This window comes from Lepus europaeus, chromosome 23 (assembly GCF_033115175.1).
Source record: "Lepus europaeus isolate LE1 chromosome 23, mLepTim1.pri, whole genome shotgun sequence".
Lineage (NCBI taxonomy): Eukaryota > Metazoa > Chordata > Mammalia > Lagomorpha > Leporidae > Lepus > Lepus europaeus.
The window spans coordinates 18,022,758-18,038,634 of NC_084849.1; the positions used below are offsets into that span (position 1 = coordinate 18,022,758).

General features: G+C 53.7%; 1 protein-coding gene across 2 annotated transcripts in view; it reads left to right on the plus strand.

The window, feature by feature from the left end:
* The window catches only part of UBE3B (ubiquitin protein ligase E3B), a 51,461-nt gene that overhangs the window by 18,639 nt on the left and 16,945 nt on the right, over positions 1–15,877 (plus strand). For both annotated transcript variants that reach the window (XM_062182766.1, XM_062182767.1), the window contains 10 exons: positions 2,811–2,916; positions 3,213–3,333; positions 4,420–4,597; positions 6,120–6,283; positions 7,921–8,088; positions 11,202–11,373; positions 12,858–12,976; positions 13,872–13,986; positions 14,615–14,714; positions 15,421–15,540. In XM_062182766.1, coding sequence (XP_062038750.1) covers positions 2,811–2,916; positions 3,213–3,333; positions 4,420–4,597; positions 6,120–6,283; positions 7,921–8,088; positions 11,202–11,373; positions 12,858–12,976; positions 13,872–13,986; positions 14,615–14,714; positions 15,421–15,540 — 1,363 coding nt within the window. The remainder of the gene's footprint in view (positions 1–2,810; positions 2,917–3,212; positions 3,334–4,419; positions 4,598–6,119; positions 6,284–7,920; positions 8,089–11,201; positions 11,374–12,857; positions 12,977–13,871; positions 13,987–14,614; positions 14,715–15,420; positions 15,541–15,877) is intronic.

Sequence of the window (15,877 nt, forward strand, 5' to 3'; positions counted from 1 at the left end):
TCGCGCTGCTTTGCGTTCCCATCCGTTGTGAGGGGTCCAGTTTCTGCACTCTGCCGCAGTGGTTACCTGTGATTCTCGCCATCGTAGTGGGTGTGGTGATACCATACTGTCGGTTTGATTTGCAGTTCTCACATGGGTAATGATGCTCACCATCTTCTCACACTTGTTAAGCATTTTTTTTTTTATGACAGGCAGAGTGGACAGTGAGAGAGAGAGAGACACAGAGAAAGGTCTTCCTTTTCCATTGGTTCACCCCACAATGGCCGCTGCGGCCGGCGCACTGCGCAGATCCGAAGGCAGGAGCCAGGTGCTTCTCCTGGTCTCCCATGCGGGTGCAGGGCCCAGGGATTTGGGCCATCCTCTACTGCACTCCTGGGCCACAGCAGAGAGCTGGACTGGAAGAGGGGCAACCGGGACAGAATCCGGCGCCCTGACAGGGACTAGAACCTGGTGTGCCAGCGCTGCAGGCGGAGGATTAGCCAAGTGAGCCGCGGCGCTGGCCTTGTTAAGCATTTGAATATCATGGGGAAATGTCTGTGTAGATCCTCCCCCAACCCCCGCTTTTTTAAACTGAGTTGTCTTTTATTAATGAGTTGGATGAGTTCTCTACATGTTCTGAAGTACCTGGTTTACAGGTATTTCCTCTCATTCTGTGAGTTGTCTTTTTACTTTCTTCATAGTGTCTTTTTAAAAAAAAACTTATTTTTTTTATTTTGTGTATTTGAAAGGGAGGAGGGGGGAGAGAGGGTGGAGTAGAGAGAAAGAGATCTTACAGATGCCACAACAGGTGGGGCTGGTCTGGGCAAGGCCAAAGCCCTTGAGCTGGCAACTGAATCCAGATCTCACACATGGGTGGCAGGGACCCAGGTACTTCAGCTACACCTGCTGCCTCCCAGGATGTGCGTTAGCAGGAAGCTGGAACTGGGAGCAGAGCCAGGACTTGAACCCAGGCACTGCATTAAGGGATCTAGCTGTCCCAAATAGTATGCTAACCACTAGGCCGAGCACCTGCCCCGATGGTGTCTTAGGAAACACAAATGGCTTTTAATTTTGTTGAAGTTCAGTTTATCTGTTTCTCCTTTTGTCCTTTGTGCTTTTGTTATCATTTCTAAGGAATCATTGCCTAACTTAATTACTCTGATTTGCTCCTATGTTTTCTCTTAAGAATTCTATAGTTTTAGTTACAAAACTAACATTTAGGTCTGTGATCCATTTTGAATTCATTTTTGTGTATGGTATGAGATGGAACTCTTTATCTTTTTTTCAAGATTTATTTATTTATTCAAAAGGTAGAGTGACAATGAAAGAGAGACAGAGAAAAAGATCACTGTTCACTCCCCAAGTGGCTGTAACAGGATGGGGCTGGGCCCAGCAGGGCCATAGGCAGGTGCCAGGAACTCCCATCTGGGCCTCCCATGTGGGTGGAAGGGGCCCTCGTATCTGACCATCTTTGGCTGCTCTTCCAGGTGGTTAGCAGGGCACTGGATCGGAAGCAGAGTTGCCAGGTTTTGAATTGATGCTGCAACATGGGATGCTGGCATCACAAGTGGTGGCTGAACCCACTACACCATGACGCCAGCACCTCATTAAAATGATATTTATATTTGTTTTTTTTCAGATTATGGAAATAACACCTGCTTATTATAGAAAATCTAGGCAAGGCAGTCAAATATAAGAAAGATTTATCGTGGTTCTGTAATCCAGGGATAAATTATGAACACTTTCTGTCAGTCTTTTATATTTTATATATGAAGGAACGTCAAAAAATTCATGGAAAACACATCATGAGAAAATTATGGATTTTAAAAAGTTTTGCGCAAAAATAAATGAATCTTGTAATTGCATTTTCCATGAGCTTTTTTACAGTACTGTTGTATTTATGTAAATATTTTTAAATGTTAGCATCATTCTGTATATACGTGTGTTAACCTGCTTCACCAAAGTCTGATTACTGTTAGTTACCACGTGGCGAGTGCACCTGAGTAGGCCCCACTCGGTGGAGGAGTGGACTGGCCAGCACTCCAACAGCCCCTTCCCCTCCTCTTCTCGGCTGCTTCCTCTCTCCCTTGCCTAGCTTTTATCCTGCTGTTTCTAAAGGCTTAGCTGTGGCGTGAGCATTTTCTCATGTCAGTGAGTCTTGCAGACTGCACATCTGCACGGTACTGCACTGTGTGGCTGTGCTCTCCTAGTCTCAGCCGTTCCCCTAGTTCATGGGGTAGGGGGGACATCTGGCTTCGTGGCTGAGACGCTGGCCAGGACAGCCATGTCGGTCGGAGTGCCTGGCTCCAGCTCCCGCCTCCAGCTCCCTGCTGATGCAGAGCCTGGGAGGCAGCAGTGATGGCTCAGGTGGTCGGGGCCCTGCCACTCGTGGGGAAGACATCAGCCCTGCCAGTCCCAAGACTTCAAGGGAACCCCGATGACACCTCCCCCTCTTATATGACTCTGTCAAAAAAATAATGAGGAAAAAACAGTTCCTGGAAAAGGGAATTTAAAAATAGTTATTGTGGTGCCCCAAAGATGGAAATCCATGTATATAACGGCCTTTTGAAAGTTCATGGAAATACATATTAAGTAATGAAAAATCTATGGATGGATTTCAGATTTTTTGCACTAAAATAACTGCATGTTTCCATGAACTGTTTGAAGTGCCCTCAGACGTTTGCATTTTTAGCCGGAAGTTTTTTTCTGGAATTCCCACAAGGCATGGTTTCAGGGGACTGGCAGGCACTGATGGGGTTGGTCTTTAGTCCAGGAGCACGCGCAGACCCATCTGAACAGCTGATCTGTCTGTCAATCTGTCTCGTGTCCAGCCCTGTGATTGCTGCCCAGTTTTCAGACAATCTGATTCGGCCATTCCTCATCCACATCATGTCCGTGCCTGCCCTTGTGACCCATCTTGGCACGGTGACCCCAGAGGTAAGTGGGCTCGGCGGGCCCCACACCCCACGAAAACAGCCCCATTTCAGCTTTCCTTCTTAGAGACGAGAAAGGCGAGCGTTCCCTCTGCCGACTGCCACCCCTGCCCTGATTGTTCTTCAAAACCTGTAGCCGCTGTAGACACACTCATGCTTCCCAGCCCCCAGCAGCAGCTCGCTCCTGTGTCCGTTTTCTCGGCTCCGCATCCCAGGGGGTGACCTGCCAGCAGCCCTGTTCACGGCGGTGGGAAACTCTTCTCGTACATTTCTGCTCTAACGGTGTGCCATTGCTTGCAGCGTCTCACGGTTTTAGAATCTCATGACATGCTTCGAAAATTCATCCTGTTCCTAAGAGACAAGGATCGGTGCCGTGACGTCTGTGAGAGTTTAGAGGGATGCCATACCCTCTGTCTGATGGGTGAGTGTCCATGCCTGGAAACCCACACTGTTGTGGGTGTCGGAGAAAGCCCGAGTGTCTGCTAGTGAGCATTAGGGATTTTTTTTTTTTTTTTTTTTTTTAGTAATAATTGGGAGCACTGTTCAGAAAAAAAATATATATTCAGAGAGACAGGTGAAACAGACGTATAAAACTGAAGGTTGCACAGGAGGTGCAGCAGCTGGCCTGCGAATGAAGTAACCATGACTGTGGAACATTGGGCTTCAGCCCTTGGCTCCTGGCAGCCAAGGAAGCAGTGGCAGCGTGGTGTGCTGCCCGGAGAATTCTCCCCTCGCGAGGGAGGGGACGGAGAGCTGCCTGGGGCTCTGAACACAGTAAGGCCGGCCTAACCCGGGCAGCGCTTTCATTGTCCGTGCAGGAAGAAGGCTCTGGAGAGAAGCACTTGCGAACAGTGGAGGCAGGCAGGCTTCCCTACCTGATAAGAAGAAGCTTGCCTTAGACAGAAGAAGGTTCTGGGGCCGGGTTTTGTGGGGAGCGTCCAGAACGGCTCTTTACACCAGGGGAGTGCAGAGCTCGGTGAGCGCCGCGTGACGGTGGCTTCCCGGGACACTGGGATGTGCTTCAAAACATCACTTCCACTTCCAAGGTTCACCTTCGGTTATTCTTTAAGATGAAAATTGGTCACTTTTATTTGTTAGAAACAGCCTTAGGAAATTATCTGTATCGCTACATGTGGGAAAGTGCCTTGACTGAACTGGGAAAATTGCTTTTGGAAGGGGCACGCCCTTGGTTTTTAAATAGGGATTACAGTCCAGTGTGACCCGAACTAAAGCTCACGCGCCTGTGCCTGCCCGCACTCCCTGCGCGCCTTCCCGTGACTTCCTGGGGAGAACGAGGGTGGCGGTTCTCTGTCTAGGTGAGGAGACAGACTTGAGCGGGGTTGAGGGCCGTGCAGCGAGTTGGTGACAGAGCCTGGCTGTTAAGCCTCAGCCCCTGTTTCCTGGCCCTGCACCGAGGCCCCCTGCTCGAGCCCGAGGCAGAGAGCGGGGCTGGGAGGCGCATGCGCACGTGCTGCTGGCCATCCCCCTCGGCCTTTCGTCTTGGCAGGCAACCTCCTGCACCTGGGCTCCCGCAGCCCGCGCGTGCTGGAGGAGGAGACGGACGGCTTTGTGAGTCTGCTCACCCAGATGCTGTGCTACTGCCAGAAGTACGTGGCCCAGAAGAAGTCCAACCTGACGCACTGGCACCCTGTCCTCGGCTGGTTCTCCCAATCCGTGGATTACGGGTGAGGCCCGAGTCGAGTCCACGTCTCCTGCTCCCCCGCCTGTCTCCCCACCGTCGCCCTCCTTCCTTCCTTCTGTCTGCCTGCTTCTGTCGTGTTTCTTATTCCCAAGATAATACATAGTCACTGTGTAAAACAGGTGAGACCCAAAAAGAATGAGGCTCATCCCATAGTCCTACTGTCCTAAGACAACCTGAGTATCTTCACTCACTGGAAGTATCAATAGTCATTATACTGATGAGATCATGTTTTGTTTTTATTATTGTTTATTTACTTATTCGAAAGACAGAGTGACAGAGAGAGATCAATCTTCTATCCTGGTTTACTCTCCATGTGCCCAGAACAGCCAGGGCTGGGCCAGACCAAACCCAGGAGCCAGGAACTCCATGTGGATTACCCACATGGATGACAGGGACCCAAGCACTTGAACCATCATCTGCCTTCTCCCAGGCACGTTATCAGGAAGCTAGATCAGAAGTGGGGTAAGCAGGACTGGAGCTGGCGCTGCGACGGGATGTGGGCCTCCCAAGTAGCAGCTGAGCCCCCACAGCGCAGTGCCCGCCCCAGAGGTCATGTTATTTTGTTCTTTTCACTAATAAAGTATGAGCTGTAGCAATAATTTTTCAATGTCTTCTTGAGTGATCAGACTGCCATAGTTTGGAGATGTTAACAAGGTGAACGATTGAAAAGGAGGAGAAATTAGCCTAGGACCTTTCCTGGAGAAACAGGTCTTTAAAAGCTCAGTCGCGTTAGAAACACCAGGAGTCGAGTAGGGCAGTGTCACAGCTGGGAAACGTGTGCCCTGGGCCGAGAGGAAGCCCAGGCAGCCGTGACGCCAGCTGTGTGCCTGTTCCGATCCGGCCTGCGGTGTGGGGTCCCTGGCAGTGCCCTTAAGGCAGAAAACTGAGGTCCAGGAAAGGAAAGGAAGCTGCTCCCTTGTCCTGTGTACCCGCATGGCATCCTTGGCCTCATTGCCAGAGCATGGCCCACCCCAGAGTGACAGCCCAGCCTGTGCTGAGAGCGGGGACCTGCGGGCCTGGCATGTAGAACAGCACCTCAGGGGGCAGCCAGTCTCAGCTGCCCTGGAGGTGTTTGGATGGCGGCTCGCTCTATCTCGGCTTGCTCCTCTGAAATACAAGGTTATCTGCTAGGGTTGTCTCAGGATGGAACCTGCCTGGCCCAAGCTGGGGGGCGATGGCTGCTCCCACCACAGTGGTGCACCCAGCACAGGGCCTCGTCCAGGCAGACGGCGCCTTGGATTTCAGGAGTGGGAGCTGTGCTGGGGGACGGTGTGGCACTGAGAGAGGGGGCCCCAGCTGCAGGCCAGCTGGGAGGAGGTCAGCTAAGCCCATGTGAGCCAGCTCTGGTCCCCTGGGTGCTGGGGGAGGTCTCTGACTTGGCCGGGCGTGTCAGGCCTGGGGACGGCGGTGACACTGATGGCAGCACCGGCAGTGTGGGTGGGCCTGCAGGCCAGATGAAGAGCCCGGGCGTCGGGGAGCTGACGTGCATGCGTCCTCTCTCCTAGGCTGAACGAGTCAATGCACTTGGTAACCAAGCAGCTGCAGTCCCTGTGGGGGGTGCCCCTCATCCGCATCTTCTTCAGCGACATCCTGAGCAAGAAGCTGCTGGAGAGCCAGGAGCCAGCCCACGCGCAGCCCGCGGCACCGCCAAACGTGCTTCCGGTGAAGAGTGAGTGCCCAGCCCGGGGGCGGCCCCGCCTCCTCCACTGCTTGTGGGGTGCTCTGAGAGGTTGAGGCGGCTAACCTCAGGCTCACATTTAGCGAAACAGTGACACAGGAGCCATAGGACTGGAAAACAAGGACCAGGGAGATAGAACTGTGTGAACCAAGCCAAGGTGGTCTGGATAGAGAAATGTCAGCAGGTCCATGGTCCATGAGGGCCACCCAGGCGCTCCCTGAACTCCACTTTTGCTGTGAACTCTTTTTTTCATCTTTTTCAAATTTTTATTTATTTGAAAGGTGGAATAGCAGAGAGAGAATCTTTCTTTCTTTCTTTTTTAGACAAGCAGAGTTAGACAGTGAGAGAGAGAGACAGAGAGAAAGGTCTTCCTTCCGTTGGTTCACCCCCCAAATGGCCGCCACGGCCGGCGCTGTGCCAGGAGCCAGGTGCTCCCTCCTGGTCTCCCATGCGGGTGCAGGGCCCAAGCACTTGAGCCATCTTCCACTGCACTCCCGGGCCACAGCAGAGAGCTGGACTGGAAGAAGAGCAACCGGGACAGAATGCAGTGCCCTGACCAGGACTAGAACCCGGGGTGCCAGCGCCACAGGCGGAGGATTAGCCTAGTGAGCTGCAGTGCTGGCCAAGAGAGAATCTTTAATCTACTAGTTCACTCCCCAAAAGCCCGCAACAGCCAGGGCTGGACCAGTCTGAAGCCAGGAGCCGGGCGCTCCATCTGGGTCTCCCGTGTGGGTGGCAGGGTGCCCTTGGGCCATCCTCCACTGCCTCTCGGGCACAGTCACAGGAAGCCGGATCAGAAGCAGAGGTGGAGCTCGATCCCAGGCCCTCAGGTATGGGATGCTGACATCCCAAGGGGTGGCTTAACCTGCTGCACCACAACCCCCACCCTGGGGCAGCCAAACTGAAAAGGCGTTTGCAGACCCTTTCTTCTCATTACCCGGAAGAAGGCAAAAGACAGCTTTTATGAGTTTTTTGTTTTTTGGGGAGGCAGAGAAAGAAAGGCACAGGCACAGGTAGACGGAGAAAGCTCCCATCTGCTGATTCAGTCCCCCAGTTTCCACCACAGCCAGGACTGAGCTGAACTAAAGCAGAGAGCCAGGCTTTGGTCTGGCCCAGCCCCAGCTGGGGTGGGCATTTGGGGAGTGAACCAACAGATGGAAGGTCTTGATCTCTCTCGCTCGCTCACTTACTCACCCTGCATCTCAGATAACAAGCAAAAACCCCAGATACCAGTACTTGCCATGCCTATTTCCTCTTAAAAGCATAGAGAATTGAGACAGCTGAGGCCCCTGGCCTGCTCTTCCTCCCCTAACAGAGTCCTCTGAGGTTTTTTGCCTTTGTGAAGCTGCTGCAGATATTCACCGACAACAGATTGTGTCTCAGATTCCATCTCTGACTGTGCCTGCTGTGTTCTAAGAATTTTTTTGGAGAGGACTTTGGGTTACACCTAAAACCCTATTGTTAATATTTTTTCTAATTTATCCCCAAAGAAACCTCTGGACTCAAAGCAGCAGCCCCGCTGTGTGGCCCTCATGGTAAACCTGTGCCTTACTGGAATGTTCCGCCCTCTGCAGGGTGGCGCCTGGCAGGTGGCTGAGCCTCTGCCTGGTTTCCTCTCTCCGTGCCAGGTCTCCTGAAGCGTGCGTTTCAGAAGTCTGCATCAGTTCGGAATATTCTCAGGCCCGTCGGGGGCAGGCGCGTCGACTCTGCAGAAGTACAGAAGGTTTGCAACATCTGTGTCCTCTACCAGACCTCGCTGACGACACTCACCCAGATCCGCCTGCAGATCCTCACAGGTTTGGGCCCCCAGTGGCTGTCGTCCCTTCTCCACCTTGGCAGGCGCTTCTGAGAGAGGCAGACCTGGCGTCTGTGGCTCGGAAGGCCGGTTTTTGTTTTTGTTTTTGTTTTTTTTTTTTTTGACAGGCAGAGTGGACAGTGAGAGAGAGACAGAGAGAAAGGTCTTCCTTTTGCCGTTGGTTCACCCTCCAATGGCCGCCGCGGTAGCGCACTGCGGCCGGCGCACCACGCTGTTCCGATGGCAGGAGCCAGGTGCTTATCCTGGTCTCCCATGGGGTGCAGAGCCCAAGCACTTGGGCCATCCTCCACTGCACTCCCGGGCCACAGCAGAGAGCTGGCCTGGAAGAGGGGCAACCGGGACAGGATCGGTGCCCCGACCGGGACTAGAACCCGGTTTGCCGGCGCCGCAAGGCAGAGGATTAGCCTGTTGAGGCACGGCGCCGGCTTGAAGGCCGGTTTTGAAGGAGGGCAGTTCCGAGCTGTCTCCACCGCAGTTGAAAGCTCCAGCTGCGTCCATTCCGTGGCCCTTACTTTACCTGTGCGGTACAGCTTTGCAGAGGCTCTCGTTCTGTCGGAGCAGAAAGCTGGAAAAGTGGAGAAGCAGAAAGCACGCAGACCGTCCTTCCTTGCATGGTCCCCGGGGAACCACCTGTGCCCGAGTGCTGCACATATCGTGGTATAGAAAGGGGTGGTTTCTGGCCTTCCTTTTTCAAGATTTAGTTATTTATTTGAAAGACAGAATTAGAGAGGGGCAGAGGCAGAGTGAGAGGTCTTTCATCCGCTGTTCACTCCCCAAATGGCCACAATGGCCAGGGCTGGGCCAGGTTGCAGCCAGGAGCTTCTTCTGGGTCTTCCACACAGGCGCAGGGCCCCAAGGACTTGGTCCATCTTCCACTCTATTCTCAGGCCATAGCAAAGAGCTGGATTGGACGTGGAGCAGCCAGGACTTGAACTGGCGCCCATATGGGATGCTGGCGCTTCAGGCCAGGGCTTTAACCCGCTACACCACAGCCCCAGCCCCCATATGTTGTTGTTATTCACATTATTCGTAGCACGCCTAGGCTTAACCTATAAAAAGATAAGGAAATGGGAATGCTAACTACTTGCTCAGTTCACCTTGCCTACGTGTACACTGTACCCCATGAAAAAATACGCAAGTATTACATGTTAATTGGAAGATTTTTTTTTTAGAAAAGGCAACGAATTCCGAGAGTGCCATATAAAATGAGGGGTGCTCTAAGGGCTCAAAAAATACAGTGACTGTGTTTTTCTGAAGAACACACCTTACTGTCAGATCCAGACTTTGTACGGCAATAGCTGTGCTATTATACTTAAACCCGTGATATGGCCTCTGTGTCTGAGACCTAGTGGCCTTCAGGAAGAGACTTGGGGTGCCCACCGCCTCATCTTTTGCCTCTCCCAAATTGTTCTTTTTTTAAATGTTAATTTATTTACTTATTTAAAAAGCAGAGTAACAGAAGAGGGGAGAGAAAGACAGAAAGAGAAAGAGAGCCAGAGAGAGATTCCCCATCCACTGGTTCACTCCCCTAATGCCTGCAACAATCAGGGCTGGGCCAGGCTGAAGCCAGGAGCCAGGAGCTCCATCCAGGTCTCCCATGGGGGTACCAGGAACCCAAGTGCTTGCGTCACCATCTGCCGCCTCCGAGGTGATTAGTAGGAAGCTGGATCAGAAGGGAAGGCGGGATGCAGTCCCAAGCACTGTGCTGTGGGATGCTATGGAATACAGCAGCTTAGCCTGCTGCATCACAGTACCCACCCTGCCCACTAGGGGGAAGGTTATTTGTTGTTTGGTTGGTTTTGTTTTGTTTTGTTTTTGAGGCAGGCAGAGTTAGAGGAGAGATAAACAGAGAGATCTTCCATCTACTGGTTCGCTCCCAAAACGCTACAATGGCCAGGGCTACTCCAGGTTGAAGCCAGAAGCTTCATCCTGGTCTCCCACATGCACTGGGCCTTCCTCCCCTGCTTTCCCAGGCATGTTAGCAGGGCACTGGATGGGAAGTGGAACAGCTGAGAATCTCAGCGGGTCCCCCCCCATATGGGATGCTAGTGCTGCAGGCAGTGGCTTAACCTGCTACACCACAGCACTGGCCCCAGTCTGATTTAGCGTTTATGTTTTAAATCAGGGATAGCAAATTTTCCCTAGAAAGGGCCACAGAATAAATATTTCTGGGCCTTGTGGGCTAGATAGTCTTGGCTGTTAAATCAAAAACGTTGGACAAATTAAACTGGGCATAGTTTAATTGAGCAAGAACAGTTTGCAAATCAGGCAGCCTGCAGACCCAGGATAGGCTCAGGGGGCTGCGCTCAGCCATGTGGGCAGGCAGCATTTGAGGACAGACAAAAGTGTAAACGAGGCATAGAAACAGCTTGGCATTGACCTTTCTGAACTGGGGCTGGCCAGCTGGCCTCCTGTGATTGACTGGAGCCCAGATGCTGTGATTGGCTAGGACTCAGCATTGGAAACATCCATGTGAGGCTTTCGGTCCCTTCCATAAGGACTCAAGGTACAGAGGCCACCTCAGGCCAGAGAAAGCAGAGGAGGATGGCCCAAATGCTCGGGCCCCTGCACCCACGCAGGAGATCTGGAAGAAGCTCCTGGCTTCAGATCAGCCCGGCTCTGGCTATTATAGCCATTTAGGGAGTGAACCAGTGGATGGAGGACCTCTTTCCCCTCTCTCTCTTAACTCTGCCTTTCAAATAAAATAAATAAATCTTTAAAAGAGAAAAAAAAAATCAGACAGATCTGGATTCTGTTCCTAGCGCTGATACTTACTGTGTGATTTGGAACCAGTTATATAACCCCTCTGTGTGCCAGTTTCTTCTCCTCTAGAATGATGATGACCTTGGGCTTCACCAGGCCAGAAGGGCGACAAACCACCTATTTAGAATTTCTGGTACTAGGGTGTCTGGCACGTGGTAAACCCTGATTAAACATTAGCTGTTACTATCACTGCTGCTCTCACGTGATGCTGCTTTTCTTCCATTACCTGTTCACTAGGAGATTTCAATGTTTCATTTTCTCGGTGAATAGGAAAAATAGCAGACCAGGAGGAGCCGCACCTGAAGCTTGGGTTTTTCTCTCCTTTTCCAGGTCTCACTTACCTTGATGACCTGCTGCCCAAACTGTGGGCGTTTATCTGTGAGCTAGGGCCCCACGGAGGGCTCAGGCTCTTCCTGGAGTGCCTGAACAATGACACCGAGGAGTCCAAGCAGCTCTTGGCCATGCTGATGCTGTTCTGTGACTGCTGCCGGCACCTCATCACGTAGGTTGACTGCCATGGTGCTGACTGCCTTTCCCAGAGTCCAGAGCGACCGAATTACGCTGTCAGCGAGGAAGTAATCGCTGACTCAGTGCCTGCACACGTCTGGACCCGGGTGGCGGGATCACTGTCAGAATGAGACAGAGCATGGCTGAGTGGGAGGCCCGTGCCCCATCCTTGCAGGGAGCTGGGGAGGCACCACCGAGTGTGGGCCTTGAGGATGAGTCTAAGGCCCAGCTCAGCCATTTACTCCCTGTGCTAGGTGGATTACTGGAGGATTCCGGAGTGGAGAACCGGGGTGCAAAACCTGCTTGGCCATTTACTAAGACGCCCTGGGTCCAGGGCTTTAACCTCTCTCAGACTCAGTTTCCTCATCTACAAATGGAAATAGAATAGCACCTACCTTTAGGCGTGTGCTAAGGACGAAAGGGGCACTGAGTAACACGCAGGGCTTGGCACAGTCCCTGCCGCATGGGCCAAGCTCAGCACACGTTGGCTGCTGCCATCATTGCTGCCAGGCTGCTTAGCCTCCCTGAGCCTGTCTCCTTGTTAGAGTGGAGAGCCATCACCAGTCTGAGAGACAGTGAGTGAGAGAGGAGCGCCAAGTACTTACAACGACGCCTGGGGAGTTAGCAAAAGTGACCACCTTCAGTTTGCGCGTGTGTTCAGGTTATGCGTCTTCTTGTGTATTTGCTGTTCTTTTAGTTTCACTTTTCCCCAAAGTGCGGTAAGGAATCGTAAGACAGAGGGGACCTCAGGCCCTTATGTTCAGTCTGGAAGACATCAACAGGAGGGGATCAGGGACACGGAGGTGGCAGTTGGGTGAGAGTCCTGGAGGAAGGGGCTCAGCGAGCAGCTGGAGATAGGAGCAGAGGCGCCACTGACTGCTGGCTAGGGGTGGCCCAGGACTGAGCTGTAGTGTAACATGTATGAAGGTTTTTACGGACTTTCAACACCCGTTGATTCGTCCACGAACAACCTGCCAGGTGCCCACCAGGAGCCAGTGGTGTGTCTGCAGGGTGTGGGAGGAGATTGCACAGCCGTCCTCAGCAAACACAGACGCGCATCAAGTCCGGCACAAGTGGGGTGGGAGCTCAGGCGTGAACAGGGTGAACAGGGTGAACAGGGTGCTACAGTCAGGCCCTTATGCATAAGGACACTTTTTCCCTTGGTCATATTTTTAAACATTTGCTCAGGGTGGTTGCAGATAGAAAGTAGGGAGGATAACGGAGTGAACCCTCATCACCCTAACTAGTTCAGTTAGCAGCTCACGTCCGGGCGTGCTTCGTCTGAATCCCCACCTGTTCTCTCCCAGGTTGTTCTGAAGCAAATGCTAGACAGCCCCTGGTTTGATCTGTAGAGTGTACCGGAAGTGTCTCCCAAGGGTAGCGTTTATACTGCGTGAGAGGACAGACTTGGGCAGCAGTGTGGAGCGCTTGTTTGCCTGTCCTCACTGGGAGGTCTGAGTAATCTTCTGTCTGGTGTAGCATCCTCGATGACATTGAGCTTTATGAAGAGCAGATTTCCTTCAAGCTGGAAGAGCTGGTCACCATCTCCTCTTTCCTGAACTCCTTTGTGTTCAAGATGATCTGGGATGGAATCGTAGGTAAGGTAAAGGCGTCTGCCTTTGAAGCTACGCCCGGGGAGGCCCAAGAGTCTTTAACGTCGGCTGATTCCTTGCGCTTTCATTGACACAGCTAATAGAAAATGCACATTTACCCACTCACTGGAAATGTTGTTTCTTCACTCCCTATGGCCTCCTTTTGTTTTTTAACTTCTTACCTATGTATTTGGAAGACAGGGCTCTCCCATGCACTGGGCTCACTCCCCAGATGTCTGCAACAGCAAGGGCTGAACCAGCCAAAGGCAGGAGCTGGGAACTCTGTCCAGGTCTCCCGTGCGGGTGGCAGGGCCCCCACTACTTTAGCCATCACCTGCTGGTGCCCAAAGCTGGAATTGGGAGTGGAGCCGGGACTCAAATCCAGGCACTCCAGTATGGGATGCCCGCGTCTCCAGTTGCGACTTGACCACTAGGCCAGATGCCGTCCATTCCCCGCTCCGTGGCCCCTTAAGACAGCAGGGTGGTTACAGAAGCCTCGCTCTCCCCGCATCCTTTTAGCAGTACGAGTGTGTCAGGATTCCTGACCGTGGCTTATTTAGCCCTGAACCTTCCTATAATTCTTCAAGTTGATTTCCATGAAGATTAAACACGTGCCTGTTTGCACTTGAACTTGGGAGTCCATCTCCTGAAGTGTGTCCAGTCACCCAGCACAGAGCTCCTTAGGTTAAAGAGGCCTCCTGGACAGCACTCACGAGAGGCAGCATGAGCCGTCATGGCTGAGATGCGCAGGATACCCAGGGGCCTTTAATCCCTTCAGTTCCGCCAGAAGTTCCTAACGCAGGAGGTCAAGGCCTGACGAGGGCCCAGGAGGCGGGAGCCGTCCTCCCGCTCCTCCCCAGTGCACACTCCTCTTCCAGACTGGTGCCTCTTTGCCCCACAGAGACCGCCAAGGGCGAGACGCGGGAGCTGTTCCAGTCCGTCCACGGGTGGCTGATGGTGCTGTACGAGCGGGACTGCCGGCGGCGCTTTGCCCCCGAGGACCACTGGCTGCGAAAGTGAGCATTGGCGTTGGCCAGGGAGGGCTTCACGGAGGCCGTGGTCAGCTCAGCCCCCTGCCGGCAGCCCAGGTGGCCCAGCGCTCAGTGCCTGCGGAGCCGCTGTTCCCACGAAGCCCCTGTCCGGATGCCTCCCTAGCACTCGCTTCTGACAGATGCTTGTCCTGAGCATCGTTCTGGTTCATTAATGATGACAAATCCAGGTCTTAAATTTAGCAGCTGTTTCTGATCCACACTGGGAAGAAAAGGTTTTTCAGCTGAGCTGACAACAGGGTATAGAAGTTAAACATCAGCCTTATGTCAGCAGGATCACCAGGGGGGAGCGGGGTGGGAACCCTGCAACCCTAAACGTGAGCGAGGCTGCCAGCGTCTCCCTGGGGCCACGTCAGCTCGGTAGCTCCCAGTGCTGCAGCCCTGGAGCAGGGCCTGCCTGGCACGCCGGCCTCGGAGGGACCCGTGGTGGCTGCTTTGGAGGAGCAGCTGCAGGTAATAGACGCAGGAACAGGTGTGAAACTTGAGGATCCGAGCGGCAGGCCGGAGCTGAGCCTTAGCCGTAGTTGGCCAGCCCTGCACTGGATGTCGGCGTTCTTGCTGTCGGTGTCCCCAAGCCCGTGTCTTCCTTGTTAAGGGATCTCAAACCTAGCGTGCTCTACCAAGAACTCGACAAGGACAGGAAGCGGGCACAGCTGATCCTGCAGTACATCCCTCACGTGGTTCCACACAAAAACGTGAGTACGCTCGGCACCCCGGGCCTCCCATTGTGGGGTGATAGCCGCTGGGAGACTCGTGAGGCCATGTGGAGCACATGCCACGGGGATTGCTCACTGCGTGGCAGGTGTCACACTGTGTGCTGGGGACAGGCGGAGAGGACCACGCGAGCTGGCGGCGGGTAGGATGGGAGGTGCGCACAGGGCTGTGCAGTGGGGAGTGGACGAAGGTCTTTTCCCCTCAAGCAGTGACGTGCAGACACCGCCGCCATGCAAGTTCTTACTGCACCTGACAGAGGAGGAAGGGGCTGGCCAGACACGCCCTCCCCACGGCCCTGCCCAGCGGCCCTGACCTTCCCTCCCGTGGGAAAGCAGGCTGTTCTTAGGATGGAATGTCCTCCTCCGCTCACACACCTGCGTCTCTCACCCCTGCCCCCAGCTCCTCGAGCAGCCCTGTAACAGGTCTCTCTGAATACTTGGTCCAGGCACCGGCCTCTCGCTGCAGCCAGGCTACCCTTTCTGGAGCATTCCTCCTTGGCATGTCCTCAGCTAGATTTCTACTTCCCAGAAGTGTCTGGGGAAGGCCTGCCGTCCTCTCCCTGGGCCCAGCAGCAGTTAGGCAGGCACCCCTCACCGCTGGAGTCCGCATCTCAGTCATCTTGTGGAGCGTCGTCTTTACATCTTCACTTGTCAACCCGGTTTCTCTTCCCACCTTTGCTCCTTCCAGAGAGTTCTCCTGTTCCGCAACATGGTTACCAAGGAGAAGGAGAAGCTGGGGCTTGTGGAAACCAGCTCCGCCTCCCCACACGTCACTCACATCACTATCCGCAGGTCCCGGATGTTGGAGGTGAGCGGGGTGGCCTGCGGGCCTGTGGCAGAGAAGCACGCTCTGCCAAGTGTAGGCTGCCTGAACTGTCCGCGCCCGCCTTGGCCTCGTGGCTCTTGAGCTCCAGGAGCAGGAAGGGGCTCCGTTGTCAGTGGATGCTCAGTTGAACAGTCTTGGGCATACCTGCACCTGGGAGTGCCCTTGGCCTACGTCAGGCCTGGTGCCTCTGAAATGAGGACAGGAGAGGCCACACTGCCGTTCCCCTTCTGTGTCTAGCTGGCACTATGGCCAGGCTCCCAACTGGGCGTGGGTTGGAGTGGGGCTGCCAGGTCTCCGGAGCCAAAGCGAGCAGTGCGTT